The sequence below is a fragment of the Equus przewalskii genome, chromosome X (genome assembly GCF_037783145.1).
Source record: "Equus przewalskii isolate Varuska chromosome X, EquPr2, whole genome shotgun sequence".
Classification (NCBI taxonomy): domain Eukaryota; kingdom Metazoa; phylum Chordata; class Mammalia; order Perissodactyla; family Equidae; genus Equus; species Equus przewalskii.
Window position 1 is genome coordinate 83,647,804 of NC_091863.1, and position 25,779 is coordinate 83,673,582.

General features: G+C 37.8%; 1 protein-coding gene across 4 annotated transcripts; it reads right to left on the minus strand.

Moving 5' to 3' along the window:
• Positions 1 to 384: 384 nt before the first annotated feature.
• Positions 385 to 10,384, minus strand: RAB9B (RAB9B, member RAS oncogene family). Of its 4 annotated transcripts, none has more exons than XM_070605103.1 (3): positions 10,323 to 10,384; positions 5,041 to 5,107; positions 385 to 3,829 (listed from the first exon to the last, which is right to left on the minus strand). In XM_070605103.1, exon 3 carries the CDS (start codon positions 3,785 to 3,787, stop codon positions 3,182 to 3,184), a length of 606 nt encoding a protein of 201 aa, XP_070461204.1. In that variant the 5' UTR covers positions 3,788 to 3,829; positions 5,041 to 5,107; positions 10,323 to 10,384; the 3' UTR covers positions 385 to 3,181. The 4 variants fall into 4 exon arrangements, with proteins under 4 accessions (XP_070461204.1, XP_070461203.1, XP_070461202.1 ...); XM_070605102.1 differs by having other exon boundaries at positions 5,014 to 5,107; positions 10,323 to 10,346; XM_070605101.1 differs by lacking the exon at positions 10,323 to 10,384 and adding an exon at positions 9,818 to 10,044.
• Between the last annotated feature and the right edge of the window lie 15,395 nt (positions 10,385 to 25,779).

Consider the following 25,779-nt stretch of genomic DNA (forward strand, 5'->3'; position numbering starts at 1 on the left):
TTTCCTAAGATGAGGACAGTACACCAGTCAAGAAAATAAAGAAAATCTGTATATTCTGTTTATATTTTGTGATGGTTTAATTTTTTTTAAGCTATAATGAAGAAATAAAGTGGAGAGTCAAGAACCAGTTCACGGTCCCAATACTCTTCATGCCTTATAAAGCAGCACAAAAGGAATCCTCCCACCTTAGTCTTCTGAGTCTGTTTCCAGTCAGTAGAACACTGCCTGTTTGATCAGAAGGTAGTGGCTGCTTGGAGTACCGCGTGAAAAAACGATCCAGAGGCCACATTCAGAGCAGCCTGAAAGAGTGACTTGATTGAGAACTACTGTCTGTCATGCCCACCAGTTGCTCAACAAGAGAAAGGGAGAGACGAAGCACAAACATTGTATACTGGTTATTCAAAATGCACTTTTTATTCACTTTAACACAGATGATACTTTACAATTGAAACAAAATATCTGATACACAATTTTGAGTTTTTAGCAGCACCTGCAACAAGAGGATTGTGGAATACCTCAGGGTAAAGTTGAGATGGCTGAGGCAGGCACAAATTAACCTGAAATTCGTCAATCCACTGAAGACATAGGGAATCTGAGGCCCCCTGAATGTTAGCCCAATACATGAAAATAAACTAAATACTGTGTATGACGCTTTAATGGGCCATTGAAAAACAGTATAGTTCCAATTAGAAATAGCTTATTCAAAAAATCTAGTGTTCATTAAAAAAAACCTACTGGAAATATTGCACTGCACATTCTAGCGTACACAATTTCTAAGCCTATATGCACAGGTCCTCGTACTCACAGATTTCAGCCTTTGGTGTTTTTTAATCTTACCTAAACTATACGTCAGCACCCCACTGAGTGTTACTCACCAAAATGCCACTGTTTTTGTCACTTAATGTTAAATGCTTTCATTAAGATATTGTGTAATGATTTGACAGAAAAAAAATTGGTATGATTAAGAGGAAAGGGGCTTCAGTTGACCTGTCAACAAAATTAACACTTGTCTTGGATGGAGAGGAGGCCTATGAATGGGAGAACCTCGTAACTTTTTTACTTAAATGATCACATGCCATTCTAATAGTGACAAGTACTTCTGTGAGTGGATGAAGGTCTTTACGAAGGCCTGAGATCTACAAATGGAAACTATTATAAGCAGAGTGCAAGTAGAAAGAGAAGGCCCCAGGTCTCATGCACTTAAAAACAATTAGCATTTAACAGTTCTGACATACAGATTTTCACCCTAACATGACTGTAGCAAGATGATCGTAGAACTTGGAAACCAGTGTGGCTGGCTATAGGCATAGGCAGGATAGGGACCAATACTTAAGAGCGGTGGGGTCCCAGTTCTGGCTTTGACTTCTGGCATCAAAGTTAGTTGGGGTCACGACTATAGTTAAATTAGAAATACTGAGTGTGACTAGATTGAAATACCATCTTCCACTTGTCTATGTGGCTGAAAAGTCCCAGAGCTCTTAAAGCACATAAGGTCCCATGTGTAAGGCTGATTCCATATGTGGATACAACGGAGAGTTCTAGGCTGTATTTCTGTGAAACCTCCTGTCCCCTCCCTGACCTTGGTTTCTTTTTGGGTCATTTCTAACTGTCCCTCACTACTTTGGGTCACTATTTTTATTATAGATGTTTCAAAAGTACAGATTAAAGGCTATGCAGGACAAACAGATCAACCAACAGGAACTAGGCATTCATAATATAGTAAATAGATAGCAGTCATGTGATCAAAATTTGACAGACAATTTTTGTATTTTAATATGGTATCTTTAGGGTGTTTATATCAGGAAACATAATGATTACTCAGAGCTCAAGATTTTTTCCTGCCATAGTGCAAAAGCAAAAGAAAGAGCTATGTAGTTGCTGTTAAATGCTGATCCCAGAATAGTTTGAAAAACTTCAAAGTTCTTCTCCATAGTCTTGGCTGTTGTCTTACAATATATCTAACTATAACATGGTTTAAGGAAGGGATCTTAAACCAAACATCTAGCCAGTATAGAAAGTCTTTTTATGGCATTGTAACAGATGGTCATACAGCATCTTCTTGAATATTTTAACTGGAAGGGAGTCCACTATTAAGGCAGTCCATTCCACTGTTGGACAAGTCTAATGATGAGAAATTCATTCTAACACTGGGTGAAAGTCTGCTCTCTTGTTACTTTCAATGTCCTAGTTTGGCCAGAGGAATATACAGTGCAACATACAAGAAATCAGTTCCTTCTTTTACAATAAATATTTGACTTAAGAAACCTTGCAAGAAAAGCCCATTATCCCCCAAGCTTTTCTGAAGGCTTCTCTGAGAGCACAGCATGGTGGATCAAAGGACCATCAAAATTATGAGCAGAGAGCACTACATCCAAAGCCATATACTAAGCAGCATCACTAAATTGATAAGAAGTTGTCAGAGAAGCAACATCTCTGGGCAGCGAAAGTAGATTTATGAAGTAAAAGCAGACCAACCGTTTATTTGAAAAAGTGGTTGGCATATTTAAGTATAATCCATTCACTAGTACCCTGTTACTTTAAACACAAGGAGTATAATGAATTTCCGTTGTCATTAGTGTATCTCCTATTGAGGTGGTATTTTTTAAAAAGCTCTGATGGAAGCAAACCATACATAAGGATTTAAACAAGGCGGTGTACATCACTATACTTTTGCATTCCTAATCATTACAACCTCTTTATAATTCAAACTTAGGACATCCTTTTTTGCATTATTATTTTTATTGTAATACAGCTCAGAGTCTTATTTTTTTCCCCTTTAGCAGAAATGTCAGAAACTGCCTGGCAAGAGTCAATGGTGACATTTGTTACTTGATTAATGGAACGCTTTAAGGGATAGCTGTAGCTCGTTAACTCCTTCATGCGGCTGGGTTCTAAGTTTAAATTGTGATTTGAAAAATATTTAAATTTCTCAGGACTAAAGCTTTCTGAAACGTCCCGATACACACAAGAAGGAAATAGCAGAAATCACACAAAATACACTTGGTTTGATAAAGCTTTTTTTTTTTAAATCGCCCTACAACTTCAATTTGAAAGGCTCTGATTCACAATCACAACCTTATCTCTTACACTTTTGTGTATGTGTGCACTCTTAGAGGGGCACAGTTATTCTTACACTACTGACTGAGCAATTTGGGGCACACTTTTAAAAGGCTTCCTACTTTTAACAGCATGAAGATCCTGCTTTGGAGCCACTGTTCAAGTCAATAGTGTGACCTAACATGCAATGCTCTAGCTGTTCCTCTACAGCCAACACCTGCCTGACGGCTTCTTCAAAGGCCACTGTAACATTAGTATCATCTTTGGCACTTGTTTCTAGATAAGGGTAATCCCCATTCTCCATGCACCAGGCTTGCGCCTCCTCAGTAGTTACTTGCCTATCCTCTTTGTCTACCTTGTTACCCAGAACTACAAAGGGAAAGTGCTCAGGGTCTTTCACATCTGCATAGTAGATGAATTCTTTCTGCCAGTTACCAAGGTTCTCAAAGCTCTGCCGGTCGTCCACGCTGAAGGTCAAGAGGCAGCAGTCTGCTCCCCTGTAGAAGGGTGTCCTAAGGCTCTTGAAACGTTCCTGCCCTGCAGTGTCCCAGATCTGGAGAGTTACAAAACGTCCATCTACCTCCAGATCTCGATTTAAGAACTCTACCCCTATGGTGTGAAAAGCCTGGGAGTCAAATTTATTGGTTACATAACGGTTCATGAGTGAGCTTTTCCCAACTCCACCATCACCCAAGAGAATGACCTTTAAGAGCAGGGATTTCCCACTCATTGTTGCAGCACCAGATGGGGAGGAGTTTATAACCAAGAGAACCTGAAAATAAAAGAAAGAGTAAGAGGGAAAACAGTTAAACCTCAAACTGAAATCAACTTCATAGTAAATTTCCCTGAATTGTGAGGACTTCTAATTTAACTTCTTTTGATTCATGCTCATTAAACAATATAGTACAGCAGAAGGAATAAAACTAGTTTTGCATAAGGGGGAATATAGGTCTTGTTTTTCTGAAGTCTCTTGCCTGTGCCAGGGAAATGGCTGAATGCCATGGGTAAATGGACTAGCAGATGGTGCTGTAATTTGGTTCAGTTCTGACTCTATTCTAGGGGAGAGAGCCTAGAACAGGAATGACACTCAAATGTGTAACCACATCAGCTTCTGGTTTGGACAGTTCCAAACAAGAGGTAAATAGAGTGAAAGTTATTTGGGCTTTGATGTCTGTTCCGGAAGGACCCAAGAATTATTGAGGAGAGAAAGCTGTATAAGCTGGAAGCTTGATTATGTCAGTAGACCCCAGAACTAGACTGGACCCCAGAGCTTGGAAAAGAGAAAAAGGTCAAGTTTCTTCAGGCATTTGTCCCCATTATATTTGCGGGTATTATATACTTGCAGGTATAATAGTTAAGGGTATTAGAATGGATACCCTTAACAAGTAAAGGATCTTCGATAATCGTTTCTTCATGGAACAATGGCCCTTAAGTTGATGATTATTGACTGGTACCATTATTATAACAGCCTATCACTCAGGAGGAAAATCTTGAATAGCTTATTAATTTTTGAATTTAGGTTCTAATTCCATAATAGTACCAACAGAAACATACTGTAAACTCTAAAGTGTGATAATTATACAGTACCCTTCTTGTTGCCTCCACAACATGGAATACCTAGAATTTATCTTAAAATAAAAAGATGAAATGTTTACTGAAAAACTACCTTGCACTAGATTATGTTAGGTATGTTCACACTAGGTCCATTGTGGGAACTCAGTAATGATGATGGTAATTGGGTGTTATTTATGCCAGAGACCCAAGGAGATGAAAACTAATCATGAATCAAAAGAGCACATATAAAAGAGCTTCCGGAGGTATACACCTTCGAAATGTAATTGAAAAAAAATCTCAGTAGTCCTTAAAATTATGTTGGTGTGCATATGTACTAATCATTTATTTTTTTAAATATTCATTTTAAGAGATCAAACACAAAAATATAAAATATATACCTACCCAGTTGAGTATAAAATAGGAACCTACCCCGTTGGGTCTTTGTCACAATGTTAGTCTTTTTCTTGATGTTGTTTTATTCCTTCTTTTTAGGGTTCTAAAAAACAGATTGGGAAACATCATTTAAAAAAATCTATAATAAAATAAATTAAGGCTATCTATATAAATACACTCGAGTAAGGAAAAAATCAGACCAACTTCAACTTACCTACAGAGGATGCTTTTCACAAATATACTTAAGAGTTCAAAACGCGACAAGTGTTTAACATGGAAAAAATAATTTTGTTGTAAGAGCTTTAACTTGTCTTAACGTGAGTGTACTTTATATGATTTTTAAAGTTTTATATTGTCTCTCCATTCAAAGTAAAAGTAAATCAAAGAAAGTAGATGATATTCACGGTAGCTGATATTTAGGAAAGGGAAAGTACGGAGGAGTCTAAGATATGTTGAAATTCTAAGTCACAGATGAAACTCCTACCCTTTATACCTACCAGTGTTCCCATCTCCAAAAAAGTTACAAAGGCACTCACCACTCTGCCTCAAGGCTGTGTCTGCAATTGATTCCACAAGATCACAGAAGAAAAATTATGTTTGGGGATTCCCTGTTTATAATATAGTCTCTTGGCTAATTATTTTACTCATTAATGTTGATCATCTGTCTTGAGCACAGGTTTAATATTTAGCTGGCTTTATGAAATTCAAACACAACTTCATTTAGCATTATAGTTAATTATGGCAAGAGTCTTAGCTAAGCAGCATCAAGAGTACTGATCTAAAAGGAAAAACAGTTTCTAGATTTGTTGTGTTTTTTCTTACTGAGGAATAAAGAAGCTTTTAAGAAATCTGTGCTGCTTAATAATCTCATGTTATTTTTCCACATGTAGATACAGCATATAATAAGGGCTTCATTAGAGATCTAAACAGTAATTATGAAATGAAATAATGTCTTCTAAATTGATAGGCTTTATCCTCCTTCTTGGTCTATCTAGCCTAAAACATTCTCAAGTTTCCTACAATTCCTGATTATCGTCCTCTTTTTTCCTGCTCTCAAATTGCTGTCTTTGGAACTAGGTCAAGTAACAAACATTTCTTTAAATGGAGCTGAAACAAGCGTTAGCACACTTCTTTAGTTTTTATACTGATCTGTAGGATAATTTTACAGAGCAGAACTCTTGAACTCTCACTTTAAAAAGTAACAGAAGGAAGTACAAATTGGTGGTTAGTATTAAGGACCATGCCAAATGAGCGTCCTTAAGTTCCCAGCAAACAGGTGTTCACATCATTAAACGACTCACTAATTCTACTTCCCCGGCGGCGGATAAACTCAAATGATGGGTCAAGGACTGAAAGAATATGGAAACCAAATACTCAGCGCCAGGAATAATGATGAAGTATTAATAACTATCTGAGATAATGCTGCAGTTGCTTGTGCACTCCCTACTTGGTCTTGTGCACACATAACTTCTGGGTACAGAGGCTCCATACCAGGGAAAAGGGAGGAAAAGCAATGTGGTTCAGTGTCAAATGCACTGGGCTGGCAGCAATCAGGAGACGAGAGTCTTCATCACTGCTTTCTCATTCATTTATTTTATGAATTTGGGCAGGTCAACGAATCTTGCTGTGTTTCAATATCTTCCTATATAAAAATAGAGCTGATAATACCTGCCCCACTTAACTCACAGGATTTGGGGGAAAATGAATAACTTAGGAAGTTTGTAAAGATTTGTAAGCATTTATTGAAATTTTTGGTTTGAGATTTTTGTTCTTCTTGCTCCTCCACCTCCTTTCATTCACCAGTGGGTGCCTTGTGGCTAGGTACTAAACCTTCTCAAAAAGGACCTGCCTTTTTGAGGGAGGATAACAATTCTTCCTTTTCTCTTTCTTCCATATCTGAGAGAGCCTTGTTCCCCAACAATTTTGAGCATCTGTATATACCACAGAATCTCAGCGTTGTAGGGACCTTAAGGGTCTTCTGGTCCAATTCTGCTACTGATGCTTGAGAACACATTTGAGTGCCTACTGTGTGCTGTGTCCTTACTAAGGTGATCCTCCACTCTCCTCTGCTGTCTCCAACTCCCATTTGTTTCCTGGAGGTAGAAATGAATACAGTTTAGGCTTGTCTCCTTGCCTCCAGTCACTAAATCCTGCTGATTTTTTCTTGGTTTACCCTTTTCCTGTCCTCTGCTACCATCCTCATTTTGACCCATATCTCCTTGCACAAATCTTTGGTGAAAGTTTCCTGGCTCTCCTCTCCCTGCCTCCAGTTTCTCCCTACTTAATCTACTTTGCAAAGTTTCCTCACTTGAGCACACACTGGGTGTAGACGCTGTTGGAAATGCATACATGTTGAAGGCAAGGTCTTATCCTCAAGGAGTTTACAAATTAACATATAAGCTTCAGAGCTCATGATTTACAGTTGAAATAACACCATTATACTGAATTATTTTGTTAACAAAACCTTTTTTTCCAAGTATGTCTTTCCTACACAACCAAATTTTAAATTCCTGGATAGTAAGGCCCTTGTTTGTGTATGTTTTTGTGGCCCCTTCACTATGCAGCACCAGGGTCCTCCATATGGATAATCAATAAACATTTGTTTATTAATTGTCTAGGCAGGTGCCAAGAACTAATGCCTCTGAATTGACGCCAAGGTACAATAGAGCCACAGTTCTGTAAGATGTCCAAATACTATTATTTATAAGGTTACTAAAGAGCAGAGGTTATGGACTCATCTGGATTACTTTCTAGATGGGACTTAACAGGAATTCTACCTGTTGAAAGTCAGTGAAAATACTCCAGTTTCCCTCCCCTCCCCTCAGATTTTAAAAATAAATATATAAATTTCTCCATTCCCACCAAAAACAAGAGCAGAATAATTATCTCAACTTTATGTTTTCAGTGGGTGCTGGCATCCCCATCATGATCCCCATCGTCCCTATCATCATCATCATTATTGTTTGAAAATGAGTGTGATATTCTTTAGGACACACTTAAAAAGAAATAGCACAGCATAAAAGCAAATCAAACAATTTTTTTCCTCCCCTAGAATACGCCAAATTTAAGTCAAACCTTAAAGAAGATAGCATTACATAGGCAAAGAAATTCTTTGATAAGCCTAAGTACATTTAATAGGAAAGTCAAATCCCTTATGCATCACTTATGGGTCCCACACCAGGTTAGGATTTATTCTGATTTTGGTCCTATTCAGAGAAAGATCTTGCTTTAATCGACTCAAATATCCTAGATGTGCAATTTCCCTTTCCTACTCCACTCCCCAAAATAGATTAACAAGCATTCTCTAAGGATAATTTATTCACTTTTTTTTCCCCCAATTAGGGTCTAAGACTTGGGCAGTAAGGTGAATTAGAAATTTACCTAACGGATACTCTCTAGCTTTCCCTGTCCTTCAACACACTTGAAACCTTTTGAATCTGCTGTGCCCACACCCACACAGGCTTATCAAAACTATCGTATTTAGTTGGTGATGCTTGGGGGTGGTGTTGGGGGTGGAGATGAGGGAGGAAGCAGTACAATGATGAGGAAAAGGTTGAACCTTTGAAAATAGGACATTTTAGCGTGACGATGGAGAGAAGAAAGATAGAAAAGCAAATTGGCAACGTACGTTCGGTTGCCATGGTTGGAATGATGCTCAAATCCATAGTGCAGATTGTTTGGAAGCAAGTCTTGACAGGGATGTGTACTGCAAGGCTGGGGGAGAGGGAAGAGCAGCAGGGGAGGGCTAAGCAGTGGATGAAAGTGGCCCTGGTGGCAATCTGCACAGGGGAGAAGCCATGGTTGGAGCTGTGGGGAAAGCCCATCTTGCGGTGACACACTAGTTGAGGCTACTCAACTCACTGTTGATTCCTGGCACAATATTCAGAAATATTGCACTGGAGAACTGGGCGGGGCTTCCTTTAATCCATGTAAAAATCAATATAAACAAGAAATGATTGGATCTTTGAGACTCTCTACCTTAAATGGTGTATGTTGTTTCCAATACAACCTGATGCTTGGCGCGGAGGGGGTTGGTTTCGTAGCGGGGAAGCTCTGACGCACTGTATTCATTCTGTACAACTACCTAGTTATCAGCTACCTCCATGCTTTGAGTCCATATGCCACAGCCGTTATGCCACTGAAACGCTATTCCTACTTTTATGCCCATATTTATATCCTATATGCAACTAGAAGGGTCCAATGTGGAATTTCACCTCTAACCTTTCACTCCTCACAACGACAGCTATGGGGCTATGACCCCAAAGACACACTAGGTAACTATTTGGCATTGTCCCCAGGGCACTTCTTCCCAAGTAGACTGCCTGAAGACAAACAGGTAGGTAAGGTTTGGGTGACATTAAGTGAGCAGGGTACAGGGAAAAGAAGCTTCCTTAGGTGCCTGGGAATGCTGTCATCTCTATGAAAGGAGCACTGTTTGTATTGGGGATCTAGAAAGTGAGACGTCACGCATAGTTCCAACTACCTCGGACCCGGGTCTTCTCACCTCACCCGCAGCTCCTAGAACGAGCGCCTGTGGCGCATGCGCACTGAGCCACACCCGCTCCCCACGGAGCCCTGCGCCTCTGCCCGGCTTTGGCAGCCGCTCTGGATTACTCAGCAACGCCCCCTTCTACCGTTACCTAACCCCCCAGCTCCGACCCGTGCAGCGCCTAGGCCCCCTTCCCAGGGTGCAAGTGCTTCCGAGGATCACCTAGATCCCCCTTTCTCCGTCTTCCCACAGGCCTGCCACCTCCCGGCCTCCCGCGTCCGCCGGTCGCGAGCCCCTCTCCCTGCCCACGCACCGGCACCTTACCCAGTACAATGGGAGAGAGACTGGAGAGGGCCGCGGGCGCCAGGCAGGTCAGCTTTGGGTGCTGGCCGTTTGGCTTCTCAGCGACACCGTCACCACTCCCGCTGCCTCCTCGTCCTCAATGGGGCAGCAAGTGCAGCTTGGACCTCGGTGGCCTGACAGCTGCCGCTCGCGCCCGCCGCTGCCGCCGCGCAGCGTCTCGCGCCCGCGCCCGCCGGGGGAGGGGGCGGGGCTGCGCCGCCTCCTCTTGCCCCTTTCTTGGCGTCCTGGAACCCGGTGTGGGCGCCTCCCGCTCTTGCATGTCGAGAACGCTCCCTGGCTCGCTCACTCTTCTTTCATGCTCAGTGTCCAACCCTGGTAGCCCTTGGCCTCCTCTCCTCCTCTCACCGATTAGTAGGCGCAGCGACAATGGACCGTCAAATATTGGTCTCCAGCTTGGCTCCTCTGCAGCCGAGGGTCACAGCCCCATTTCCTGCAATCACCCTTCGACCTATCTCATTTACCTTACCTCCAGACGCTCTTCTTTTGCCAAGAGGATAGCACAGACGTCGTCTTGTTTCAAATAACTCAGGGAAATACATGATCACAACACATTACCAGGCCCTCTAACTGGCTACTACTCATGACATTCTCGTGGCAATGCAAAAGGACAGGTTCACAGCTGTAGCTCAGGCATAGAAGACACACTGTCCTTTAGCCTTCCCAGTTACCATTCTAGAGGGCCACACAGAGAGCATTACCTGAGGTTTCCAGGAATGTTGCTGGGGTAGAATGCAATGTTCCAATTGTGCCTAGCCACCCAGGCAGTCCCTTCTTGTCCTCTGTGACCCTCTGGTACCTCCAACTAGTTTGTGACTTTTTTTCCCCTGAAATCGAAAGAGTATGGAGCTCCTGGGGTCATTTAGCCTGCACCCCATCTCTCTGTCAGGTAGATCCATCTCTGAAGCTTCCCTGATGTCTGAGACTCTGTGCTTGTGTGGCACTGTCCCTCACTCACCATGTGCCCCCTCAGGGCCCTCACACATGCCCTCTCTCCATCTAGGCCACTCACTCTCTACCTTTTCACAAGTCAACCACTCAGTCAAACCCACAGGCTCCAGCTTAAATGTCACTTCCTCAGGGTAACCTTTCTCAATAACCCCAGAATAAAGTGCCCTGATTTATTCTCTTGTAGCCTCCTGTAGCTTACTGTGCTTTTCCTTCATAATACTTATCTGTTTATGATGAGATATTTAAATGTATGATTACTCAATTGACAGCTACCTTCCTCCACTAAACTATAGGGCACTAGTATAAAGTCAAGGACTGACTGTTTAGATTCACCATCATATTCCCAGAGCCTAGGGCAATGCTTGTTACACAGGACATGCTCGAAAATATTTGTTTAATATTAATGAATGTTGTAACATCAACAATTCTTGTTATTTTAAAATAAAATGAATGGGTCTAACTGAATCCCTCGTGCTCCTACTTAAACCAGTTCCACCCACACAACACCCTAAAACACTCTTCTGATGGAGAAGAGAGGCACGTAGTCCTTTAAATTAATTATTATTATTATTTTTGCTGAGGAAGATTCTCCCTGAGCCAATCTTTTGCCACTCTTCCTCTACTTCATATGTGGGTTGCCACCACGGTATGGCCACCAATGAGTGGTATAGGTCCATGCCTGGGAACCAAACCTGGGGAGCTGAAGTGGAGCATCTAAATTAATTTTGTATTCACGCATTCTTATCTGTAATAAAAGAAAACATTTGAGGATGGGCCCCAATATATGTATATGTATTTAGATTGTATACATGTACTACTGAGCATGTATACATTATACATTACATTATATATGTACATTATAATACACATGCATTAAAAATACTCCAACATAGAAATTTTAAAAGAATGAGAAAAAATAAATATGTTGATGTTCCAATGTTTTCTTTCTGCGCTCCAATAAATTGTTTTGTGCACTGCTCAAAATTAAAAGTCCTTCATATTAGAGTCTCTCATCTTGAGGTGAATCTAGACTCTTTTGTCCTTTTCTCATAGATGCTATTTTCCAAACAGTTTAATCATCTCTGAGAATCCCCCAAAACTAGTTTTAAAGGCCTTTTAATTTCTGGGCCTGGATACCCGGTTCTGTAGTCAGAAGCTCATAACTGCTGAAGGCATTACATATTTGCCAAATGCTGGAACCCCTAGGGGTAGGTGAAGTCCTGTGTTAGCCCAAAGACTCCGAACTGCAAACCCTATATTAAAAGAGTCTCCAGAGGTCACTTGCAAAGCAGCTGCCATCCGTGTAGAATAGAAACAACATGACTACCGCTAGTTGTGAGGGAACAGCACAAAGGGAATAGCTCAGAGTTTCAAAGTAACAAGTGGAGGTGGTTTTGTGGCTCTCAGACTGGGCTATTCCAAATGATTCATCATTGAGGTCTGTTAAACCATGCTGTCCATTAATAATGCTTCCATGCATAATTAAATAGTATAATCCTACCTTTGTAACATATTACACATACACACACACACACACAGACATCCCACTTTTCTGCCAAAAACAGAATCATAGTGTGGTCAGTAGATAGGAGGCTAAACCAAGATTGCCTCTACATACTGGAGAAATGTTACCTTTGGAGAGTGACATGCACATGCAAAAATCAGCATTCAGTGTATGAATTCAATCTCCAAAAGTCCCCAATCCCGATTTGGTTTTAAATACATTTACCTGGGCTTAAAGAAGAAGTAATTGGAATGTATTAATATAAAAGAAAAGCCTGATTGAGTTTTCATAAAATGCTTGTGAACAAAGAGTTCCATGAAGGGTTCAAATAAATTCATAAACACTGCATACAATTTCCCTTCCTGGAGAGTCACAATGCATATCAGAATATTAAAAACTCTTGGAATCATGCAGCAAAGAAACCACTTTTTTTAAACCCAACATTTCCCAAACTTTTGTGACCACAAGTTCCTTTTGTTTATGGAGCGCATATTAACAAGACTAGTAGACCTCAGAACCCAATTGGGTAACTGTTGTCCTAATCAATTGTAAAAGCTGGAATGTGATAACAAGACATTGGTTTGCCTTAGACATGGATGGCAATATATATCATCTTGCTTGGCCACTCAGATTGATTTGTAGTGGCTTTCTAGAGGATCATGCTGTGGAGGATTCCAAGGTGCACCCAGCTCAGTAGGAAAGAGTGATTAGTTAGTGACGACTACCATAGATGAGGCAATGTGTTCGCCATCCTTGGCCTAGAGTATTTATATGGCAACAATAAATTTCATATTTTCCAGATAGTTCTGATTGTGAATATTTTGTTCTGCTGTCCCCAGATTTACAGTAATACTTATGGGACTATCTAATGTTTTATTCACAAAATATGGTAGCCATAGATATGTAAAAAAAATTGAACACTAAGAATATGTCACTATTTACCTATCATTGCCCAAAAGCAAGTCACTGGTTCTGGTGACACAATAATTTTTTATCGCTTACATGTGGCTAATCTTGTGTAATAAGGTCAGTGTGCAAGTTTTACCATAGTCTGAAGGAAAGATCTCTGAAGATCATCCAATTATTGAAAGCATCAGTACAAATTCAGTTTTATTATTTTTAAAACATGTATTTTCAAGCTCTGTTCACTGAAAACACATAGAAACAGTGAAAATCCCAGTACCAAAGAGTACCTCTAGTGCCCAGACTGAGATTCTAAATACCATTTCCCAATGAAGGGAACCAAGGTTTCTTAGAGAAATGGCTCATTCAAATCTGTGATAAAAACTGTCCAAAATGAACTGGAATATCTTGTCACACCAGAGAGCAAAGAAGCTAAGGAACTGTGAGATAATAGAAAATATATGTATTGGCCTCTGCCCCTGGTTCCTGGCACAGAGCTCCTGAAACCCTTGTAAATTCCTCACTGATAACAGCACTAGGAGCATTTTTTGTTCCAATATTTGGTATTCGACCCTAGTTCCTGACACAGAACTCCTAAATCCCTTGGAATTTTCTAGATGATAGGAATGTCTTTTGTGCTGAGGCAACTCTGAGTGGGTTCTTGGATGGCTCCTAGATAGGGATGGATCCCCAGAAAAAACCAAGCCATAATTAGAATTGGAATTATTAGCCCCATTTCCACTTCTCTAGAGAAGGGAGAGGGGCTGGAAATGGAGTTAATAACTGATCATGCTTATGTGAGGAAGCCTCCACAAAATCCCAAAAGCATAGGATTCGAAGAGCTTCCACATTGGTGAGCATATCCATGTACCAGGAGGGTCATGTGCCCCAACTCCACAGAGACAGAAGCTCCTCCACTTGAGAACTTCCCGGACTTTGCGCTATGTAGCTCTTCATCTGTATTCTCTATTGTATCCTTTAATAAACTTGTGAACGTAAGTAAGTGTTTCCCTGAGTTCTGTGAGCCGCCCTAGCAAATAATGGAACCCAAGGAGGAGGAAGTCATGGGAACCTCTGATTTATAGGTGATCTGTCAGAGGCACAGGTAACAACCTGGACTTGTGATTGGGTTTTTCCCTATACAAGAACACTACTAGGCTTGTGTCAAAAGGATTTGTGAGTCAAATTGAAGAGACTCTGTCTAGCCAAACGTGAAGTGATTTGAATGTCAGTAAGGGCAATAACTACAATGGATTGAAATATATCAAATATGTTTAAATATATGAGTTCATAATGATACTTAGAAACATAATTGGTTAACTTGGAGAAAGCTAGAAAAGTAGCTCATTATTTTTAAACTGGTAAATAAAATAATGAATCAAACATTTAACCTGCCTTTCTTTCACGCATTCTTTCTATGTGTAACCGAATAGTTTGTGAGTAAAATATTGTTTTAGTAGAAGATTTCTAGGTAATAAATTAAGAAGGAATAATAGAATTTTACAACGGTTAATGAATTAATGGATCTAGGCAATGATCATCAATGTCTGCTAACATTACAAAAAAGAGTAATAACCAGATATCACATGACTCCTAATGGAAAAATAAAGCAGTGACTATGAATTATTTCATCAAAAATAGAATTTGAATCTGATCAAGCCTCTAGATATAACTATGAATTTTTAGGAAAACATAAGGACAAAGATGTTAAATAACATCACAAGGATGTAAGCAAGAATGTTCAGACTTGGGTTGGGAGTGGAGATGTTGGGGAGAGAAACTCTACAAAAAACAGCGTTGTTTCTTCAACAAATAAATTGTGAGAGAGAATCTGAAAATGAAAGCAAGAAAAAAATGCATTTACAAGAGCGCTAAAAAGAATAAAATATTTAGGAGTAATTTTTGAAAAAGAAGTGCAAAACTTGGACTCTTAAAAACGACAAAATGTTGAAAGAAATTAAAGGAGATATAAATAAATGAAAAGATATCCCATGTTCGTGGATCAGAAGACTTAATACTATTACGATAGCAATACTCTCCAAATTGATCTAAAGATTCTATGTAATCCCTTCCAGAATTCTAGCTGGCTTGTTTGTAGAAAGTTACAACCTGATCCTAAAATCCGTATAAAAACTTTGTAAATTTATAGTTTATCTATTGTAAGTGGATAAATTGGCATATGGCCATCATGAGTTTGATTAACATGTATCGGTTTCCTTTGAAATTTCTAGAACCTGAAAAACTAAGGATAATATCCTACATGTTGCCTATTCACCACAGTCTTTCTACCCTTTGAAGTCCCCCTTTAATAGAAAACCCATCTCTCCCTGATATCTTCAGAATTCAGTTTATAGGCTTTTGTTTTTGGCAGGGATATCAGAGATGATCTAATCCACTCATTCCCAAACCTAGATATACAACAAAATCACATAGAGCATTTATCAAAAGTATAGATTCCAAGTGCCTGACTTTGAAATCTCAGCAGTGGGGAGGTGGGGGAGGAATGTCTGTTTTTAATGAGTTCCCTAGGGGATTCTGATAAACTGGCCATGTACAGACATTTAGGAATCATGAACTTTTTCTATCCTCTCACCTATTGCAGGAATCCTTCTACAACTCCCTGACTTGTGGTCATTCAGTCTCTGAATAATGACTTCACAAGCAGTCCATTCTATTATGGAGACAGTTTACTTTGCTAAAAAGTCCTTCCTTATGAAATGATGAAATCTGCAACCTCCAACTCCCACTATTTTGATACTAATTCTGATCTCAGAGATGGCAGATAGGTTTTGTAGAAGTCTCTCTTAATTTAAGGAAAAATAAAATCAGAAATACAAATTTCTCCTTTGAGGATAGTGAGTAGCTTCTAAAAGTAGGCTGCTATTCAGCAAGAATGCAGGTTAAAAGAAAAAAATCAAAATAAATACAATGCTCAGCATCTCTGTGCAAGAAGTCATTGTTCACTAAGATAACAATTTCTCTTTTTAAAAGATAAGAATTTCTCTAAGGCTGAAAGATTCAACATTTTGCTTTCTTTTTCTTTTGAGAACACTACAGATCTGTTGTCTTAAAGTTGTTGCAAATGCTGCACAACATTGTTCAGATGAATGTTTAAGTCATAATATGATGGATTGTATGAAAATTAATGTTTTGAAAATTGTGTTGGCTAATGTAAAACATCCAAAGTAAGCTTACTCAACTTTTCCTAAAGAAAGCACTGTGTTCTAAGCCTATAAAAGATTAGTTTATCTTGATTGTCAAGTTAAAGTTAAAATAGTTTCCTCTTCCTATTGCCTTGGAAATAAAAATGGTTTTCTTAAATTTTGTATATAGCATATAAGTTTGTTTGCTTAATTATTACTTTTGAGAGTTTCACCTTATTTGCCAGTTTAGATCAATTGATATTCACTGCTTATATTACAATGGGAATATGTGTTGTGATGTCTCCTGAGGGCACAGAAGTGGGATAGTGGCAATCTACACACCATGTACTAGCCAATGCAATCCCTCTTCAACATAATAGACCTCCAATTATCTGGGTTGCTCTTATACACCTTTAATTTTTCTTCTCCCTGGCTTGAGTATCTGCAAGTCCTTTAACAAGTCTCCATGTGGATCTGGTTTTTAATCCTTCATTCTTCCCTTCCCCACTAACACTCACAACTTTGTCACCATTCTTCTAGAAATATGGTGGCTAGACATGAAGTCAACACATACACTGACTATATTTTGACCACACTTATATTAACAATCATTTCTGAAAATAGTTACCTATTTTACCCTATCAATGCTTGTTTTGTTTTATTTCTGACCATTTCTCCCATTTGTCAGGATCACGTAAAATTCTTACTATGTATTTTAAGATGCTAGCCTCATCTCCTAATTTGGTTTCATTTACAAATTTAGTGAGCATGTCCTTGATTCCGTAATTAAGATAATTAATTCATCTATCTATTCAGCAAATATAATTGCCCACTTTGTGCCTGGCCCTGCTCTAGAGCCTAGGAGTCTGGTGGTGAGCAAAAACAGATATAGTGCCTGGTCTCATAAGTTACAATCTAGCAGATAAAAATCTAAATGCTCCAGTCACATTGGAGGAAAGTTTGGTGGTTTCTTAGAAAACTAAACATAGTCTTACCATACAATCCAGAAAGCACACTTGTTGGTACATACCTAAGGAGCGGAAAACTTATGTCCACACAAAAACCTGCACATGGATGTTTATAGCAGCTTTGTTCATAATTGCAAAAACTTGGAAGCAACCAAGATGTCCCTCAGTAGGTGAATGGATAAATAAACTGTGGTACATCCAGATATTATTCAGCACTAAAAAGACATGAGCAATCAAGCCATGAAAACAAATGGAGGAAACTTAAATGCATATCACTAAGTTAAAAAAGCCAACATGAACAGGCTTCATACTGTATGATTCCAGCTATAAGACATTCTGGGAAAGGTAAAACTATGGAGATGGAAAAAAGATAAGTGATTGCCAGGGGTTTTTCAGACAGTGGAAACACTCTGCATGATATCATAACGATGGATACACGTCATTACACGTTTGTCCAAACCCATAGAATGTACAACTCCAAGAGTGAACCCTAGGGTAAACTATGGACTTTGAGTGATTGTGATGTGTCAACATAGGTTCATCAATTGTAACAAATGTGCCACTCTGGTGGAAGATGTTGATAATGGAGGAGGTTATGCATGTGCGGAGCAGAGGGTATAACTCTGTATATTCCCCTAAATTTTTCTATGAACTTAAAACTGCTTTAAAAAATTAAATCTTAATTAAAAAAGTAAAAGAAAATCAAAATGCCATGATATGTATAGGATATCAACAACATCAATGACATTAATTATCAGAGAGGTAGCTGGGACAGCCATGTCTTGGACAGCCATAGGAGTGCCTTAGAGAAGGGGCTCTGTTTAGATGGAAAGTGTTTGGACTGGCCTATAATTCACTATAAAATTTTCCATTTACTGGAAAAAACAAAATTTTAATTCCCCATTAGGGAAAATATCCTCCATCTTCTGTCAGTACAATTATCTAAACATTCAAATATTCAATTCCTACAGTAGAAAATACTATGTGTAGATTCTTCATTACAGAAGAACAGCAAAATCTACAGAGCATTAAGACACAGACTGGAAGAGATATTGAGGGATTCATGGCTATAAAGGGAGCAAGAGTGATGTACGGGTGAAGTGTGTTTCTATTATTACTTGGAGGAGGCAGTTGACATCATGAGAAGTGCATGAGACCAGTTGTCGGCATGCCTGGGTCTTGGTCCTGCCTGACTCTTATAGGATGTATGTGACCTCTACTAAGTCATTTAACCTCTCAGTCACAATTTCTTCGTCTATAAATGGGGGGTAATATTACCTACCCTGCCATCATCATAATGTTGCTGGGAACAACTAAATGAGATAATGCCCATGAAGCACTTTGGAAAATGAAAAGCAGTATACAAATATAAATTTCTTACTAATTAGTCACTGTGTTTTAATTCTGGGCAAGGTAGGGAGAAGTTATCCCCTCACACAGTTCTGTAATTCTTCCATAAAGGAATTTTAGAGCGTTGATCACTGCAGTTTGTACATTGTTTTAAAGTTTCAGAAGCTATTTTTGAAAAAAAAAATCATGCTCCCTGAAAAAATTATACCACCACATGACTAAAAGAAGAGCCAAGTAGAAAGTTATTTTTCTGACTAATTTCAGTCAAGGGTAAAATAAAGTGATGAAAGATTTCACCTCTTGAAATAGCTCTATCTATATAACTAATCCAGTTTGTAGAGAAAGTTCATGTCGTGATCTTGCTATTCTTTCACATTGTCTATGGAATTCCAATGTATTTGAAGAGTTTCTAAGGGCCTACATAAAGAGAAAGATCACACAAGTATTTTTTGAAACAAAAACCCAATTTAATATAATATCACTAAATATGGAAAGATGCCTGGGTAGTACTGCAGATGAGTCAGTTCATGGAAAAACTCAAAGTCTTGGAAAAAGAGAAAAGCTTCAAGGTTTAGAGGGTATAACCAGTAGCCTTCAAATGCATTCATTTTCCATGATTATCTATTTTTAGCACTCTGAGTTATGAGCTCTATGCCCTTCTTGTTCACTTACAAGGTATCAGACAACAAACAACATAAAACACCAGCAAATATCACGTATCTGTTTTTCAACTCATGCGTTATATGGTATAAGGGCTGATGATGGTGCCAGAATTCTGAAATCTACTTCAGGTGCACCAATTTCCCCCTTCTCACTCTCTCCTCTCACTGCTACTACGAAATAGAGGAGCCTGGAACTAGCATGCTAAAACAAGCAATGCAGAATTTTTTTTTTAATGATAGCTATAATCGGAGCTAGTGGTTCTAGAAGTGTGGTTCCACTATGTAAGCATCAGCCTCATCTAGAAGCTTGTTTAAAATGTAAATTCTCTGGTCCCTTTGCTGACCTACTGACCTCTGGGCATGGGACCCATAAGTCTTTGTATTAACAAGCTCTTCAGTTGATTATGATGCACACTAAATTTTGAGAACAACTAGTCTGAGCTATCCTGGGGACAAGGACCTGTGATTTCCCCCCAGTCTGACTTATGAGGACAAATGTATTAATGAATTGTGATTGGGAGATACCTATGGGTCTTCAGAAGAGAAAGAATTTGTTCTCTCAGTTTTAGAGCACTGCCCTCAAGCTTTCAAGAAATTCACAAATTATTCCACTGCCCAACCACCAATTTGATGAGAAAATAATTAGGTGGTACAACTCTGAATGGCAAAAATAAGTCCTTTTTACCAGGATCAAGCATGACAGGACAGCATCCATGCTAGGTTCTAAACCTTGATTATGGTGGAGGTTACACAACTCTTTATTTGGTCAAAATTCATAGAATTGTACAAAAACGGAGAAAAATTTATCATATGTAAATTTTAAGATAAAATTTAAAAATATAAACACCAAAAAAGATAACTTTTTAAAGTAAACAAAGCCCCCCAATATATTGTGGAGTTTACAACATATGTAGAAGAAAAACACAAAGGACCAGAGTGGGGAAAAGAAAATATAATATTGTAAAGTTCTTACACTACATGTCAAGTGGTTTAAATATATTTGAAAGTAGACTGTGAAAAGTTAAAGTAAACTGTAATAAGGAGCATATTGCAAGTGCTATAGCAACCACTGAAAAAGTATAAACAAAGAAATATAGTTAATAAGCCAAGTATGGAGATAAAAACGAATCATTATGAAAAAATTCAGAAGGCAAGAAAAGAAGGAAAAAGAGAAAAGGGAAGAGATAGAATAAATATAATACAAATAGCAAGATTTAAAACCAACCATATCCATAATGACGTTAAATGTAAATTGTCTAAATCAGTGGTCAGAGAACTTTTTCTGTAAAGGATCAAATAGCCAATATTTTAGGTTTTAAGGGCCATAGAGTCCTTGTCTGAATTACTTAACTCTGCCATTATAGCATGAAAACAGCCATAGATAATATATTAAAAAAATGAGCTTGACTTTGTTCTAATAACATTTTATTTACAAAAACAAGCAGTGGGCTGGGCTGGAGTTGGCCTATAGGCCATAATTTACTGACTCCTGGTCTAAGCACTCTAGTTAAAAGCAGATTGTCATATTTAATTGATAAAGAAACACTTAAAAAACTAGGAGTTGAAGGGAAATTCCTCAACTTGATAAAAGGCATTTATGGAAACCTCACAACTAGCATCATATTTAATGGGAAAAGACTGGAAGCTTTCCACCTAAGATCAGGAAAAAGACAAGGATGCCCACTCTCATCACTTCTATTTATCATTAATGGTATTTGAGGTTCTGGCCAGGTCAAATAGGCAAGAAAATGAAATAAAAGGCATCCAGATTGGAAAGGAAGAAGTGAAATTATGTCTATTCACAGAAGACATGATCTTGAATATAGAAAATCCTAAGGAATCCCTTAAAAAACAACTAGAGCTAACAAACAAGTTCAACAAGGTTGCAGGATATAAAGTCAATATATAAAAATCAGTTGTATTTCTATACATTAGCAACGAACAGTCCAAAAAGGAATTTAAGAAAACAATTGCATTTACAACAGCATCAAAAATAATAAAATACTTAGAAATAAATTTAACAAAAGTTCAAGATATATACACAGAAAACAACAAAACATCATTAAAAGAAATTAGAGATCTAAATAAATGGAACAATACCCCATGTTAATGGATAAAGAGAGGTAACATTGTTAAGATAGCAATACTCCTCAAATTGATCTATAGAATCAATGCAATCCCTATCAAAATCACAGCTGCCTATTTTTTACAGAAAATAGTTAAAACATTCCTGAAGAATAAAAACAAGGTTGGAGACTCAAACTCCTTGATTTCAAAACTTACTATATAAAACTACAGTAATTATGATAGTGTGGTACTGATATAGCAACAGACATATAGATCAATGGAATGGAATTGAGAGTTCACAAGTAAATCCTAAGATTAATGGCCAATTGATTTTTGTCAAAGATGCCAATACAATTCAATGTGGAAAGAATAGTCTTTCAACAAATGGTGCTGAGACAACTGGCTATCGACATGGAAAAGAATGAAGTTGGACCCCTTACACTATACACAAAAATTTACTCATAATGGATCAAATAGCTAATTGTAAGAGCTAAAACTACAAAATTCTTAGAAGAAAACATAGTGGTAAATCTTTATCAACTCTGCTCATATCTAAGCAGAGCCTTCTTAGATAGGACTTAAAAGCACAAATGACAAAAGAAAAATTAGATAAATTGCACTTAGTCAAAATAAAAAACTTTTCTGCTTCAAAGGACATGATCAAGAAAGTGAAAAGAGAACTCAGAGAATGGGAGACAATATTTCCAAATTGTATATATCAGGGGCTATTATCAAGAATATATAAAGAATAGTTAAATAAATAATTCAGTTAAAAACGGGCAAGTGATCTGAATAGATATATCCTCAGAGGAGGTCTACGAATGGGCAATAAGCCCATGAAAAGATGCTCAACATCATTGGCCATTAAGGAAATGTGAATAAAAACCATAATAAGATACCATTTCATATCTACTAAAATGGCTATAATCAAAAGATGGACAATAACAAATGTTGACAGTGATGTGGAAAAATTAGAATGTTCATACTTTGCTGGTGAGAATGTAAAATAGTGCAGCACTGTAGAAATAGTAAGACGGTTCCTCAAAAAGTTAAGCACAGAGGGGGCTGGCCCCGTGGCCGAGTGGTTAAGTTCGCGCGCTCCACTGCAGGCGGCCCAGTGTTTCGTTGGTTCGAATCCTGGGCGCGGACATGGCACTGCTCATCAAACCACGCTGAGGCAGCATCCCACATGCCACAACTAGAAGGACCCACAACAAAGAATATAAAACTATGTACCAGGGGGCTTTGGGGAGAAAAAGGAAAAAAATAAAATCTTTAAAAAAAAAAAAAAGTTAAGCATAGAGTTACTATATGATACAATTCCACTCCCAGTTATAAAACCAAGAAAACTGAAAACATATGTCCTCACAAAAAGATGTATGTAAATATTTGTAGCAGCGTCATTCATAATAAACAAGAAGTGGAAACAACTCAAATGTCCATAAGTTGATGAATGGATAAACAAAATGTGGTATAGCCACACAAAAGAATATTATTCAGTCATAAAAAGGAATGAAGTACTGATACATGCTATGACATGGATGAACCTTGATAACATCGTGCTAAGTGAAAGAAGTCAATCACAAAAGATCACATATTGTATGATTCCATGAATAGGCAAATTTATAGAGACATAAAGTAGATGGTTACCAGGGGACAGGGAGGGGAAGGGGGAATGGGGAGTGAGTGTTAATGGGTTTGAGGTGTCTTTTGAGGATGATGAAAATGTTCTGGAACTAGTGGTGATGTTTGCACAACTTTGTGAATATACTAAAAATTATTGAATTATACAATTTAGAAGAGTGAATTTTATGGCATGTGCATTATATCTCAATTTAAAAAACTGCATGAGAGTGGCCAGCCTAATGGCATAGTGGTTAAGTTCAGACGCTCCACTTTGGCAGCCCGGGGTTCATGAGTTCGGATCCTGGGCATGGACCTACACGTCACTCATCAAGCCATGCTGTGGCAGTGTCCCACATACAAAATAGTGGAAGATTGGCACAGACGTTAGCTCAGGGACAATCTTCCTCAAGCAAAAAGAGGAAGATTGGCAACAGATGTTGGTTCATGGCCAATCTTCCTCATCAAAAAAAAAATTGCATGAGAAAAGATATACAGCTAACTGTTTGCAGATATCCTAGGAATCTATAAAATGATATTAGAATAAGTGAATTTAGCAAAGTTGTATTATAAAGCCAATATACAAAAATAAATTGTATTTCCATATACTGGCAATGAAAAATATAATTGAAATAAAATTACTATTTATGACACCAAAAGCATGAAATATTAGGGGTACATTTACCAAAATATGTGCAATATGTGTACACTGAAAACTATAAAACATTGCTGAGAGAAATTAAAGTCCTAAATAAACAGAAAGATATACCATATTCACATCTGAAAAGCTTAATTGTCAAGATGTTAACTCTCTCCAAATTGATCTATAGTTGCAGTGAAATAGCTATCAAAATTCCAGGAGATTTTTATTAGAAATGGATAATCTGATTATAAAATTTATATGGAAATGCAAAGAACCTAAAATAGTCAAAGCCATTTTGAAAATGAAGACCAAAGATGGAGGAATCACATTACTTGATTTCAAGACAATATAAAATTAAAGAAATCTAGACAGTGTGATATTGGTGTAAGGAAAGACACAGAGACCAATTGGTGTAAGGAAATACATAGGGTCCAGAAATTGCCCCATGTATATATGTTCAACTTATTTTTGAGGAATATGTCTAGGCAAATCATTGGGGAAAGGATAGTTTTTTCAATGAATAGTATTGGAACTATTGGATATCCACACAGAGAAAAATGAACCTTGAACTTACACTCCATGTAAACATTAAATCAAGATGGATCATAAAATTAAATGTAAATACTGAAACCCTCAAATTTCTATAATAAAACACAGGAGAAAATTTTGTGATCTTGGTTAGGCTTAAATAAGACAGAAAAAGCATGAACTATAAAAGATGATCAATTGGACTTCACGAAAATTAAAAACTTTGCTCTTTAAAAGACATTGTCAAGAAAACGAAAAGACAAGCCATAAATTACGAGAAAATATTTTCAATATTTAAATACTATAAAGGATTTGAATCAAGAGTATATAAAGAACTCTTATAACACAGTTTTTAAAGAATTCTTTATATTTGGCCAAATGGGAAAAAGAATTGAACAGATACTTCACCAAAGAGGACATGTGAATGGCTAATAAGCACATGAAAAGGTGCTCAACATCATTAGTCACTAGTCTTATGTGACATAAAGTCTAAGAATTGTACACAGCTATCTTTAACAAGTTTATTCATAACAACCTAAAACTGGAAAGAATCCTCAGGTCCATCCACTGATGAATGGATAAATTGTGGCATGTCAATGCAATAGAATCTACTCAGCAATAAAAATTAACAAACCACTGAAACATTTAACAATGTAGATGAATCATAAAAGAATTATTCCAGACAGAAGGGACTATATAATGTATGATTACATTTATATGAAATTCTAGAAAAGGCAAAACTACAGTGATTAAAAGCAGATGGATCATTGTCTGTGGCTGAAGGTAGGGGCTTGATTGCAAAGGGGGCATGAAAGAACTTTTTGGGGTGTCAAAATAGTCTATATCTTGATTGTGGTGGTGGTTACATGACTGTATATTTGTTAAAATTCATCAAATTGTATGATTAAAATTGGTGAATTTCTTCCTTCCTTCCTTACTTATCCTTATTGGTTGACATAGAATTATGTTCCTAATGTTATGAGAAATAAAAAAAATGCAAGTTTCAAAATAGCATCTAATATGAATGGTATGACCCTTAACATTCTTTTTTTCTATAATTTTCACTGCTGGTTATATACCTAACAGAAATGCATATGTTCACCAAAAGACAGCAACTAAAATAGCGAGAGCAGCCATATTCATAGTCATAGCCTCAGACTGAAAGTTGGAGACTACCCAAATATCCACTCCAATAGAAAGGCTCAACCTCACAAACATGATGCTGAGTAAAAAAAACCAGACACAAAAGAGTGTTTACTGTATGATTCCATTTATATAAAATACAAAAACATGCAAAACATATCTATGATGTTAGAAGTCAAGTTAGTGTCACCCTCTGGGAGGTAGTGACTGAAGAGTGCATAGTGGGGTTTCCTGTGGCCTGGTCATGTTCTGTGTTTTGATTTGGGAGCTGGTTACAAGAGTATGCTCACTTTGCAAAAATTCATCAATCTGTACACTAAATAATGTGTGCACTTTTTGTATGTATGTTATACTTCATCAAAATTTTATGGAAAAAACACCCTTCTACCTGAAAATTAAAAAATAAATTAAAATAGAGCCAGCCCTGATGGTATAGTGGTT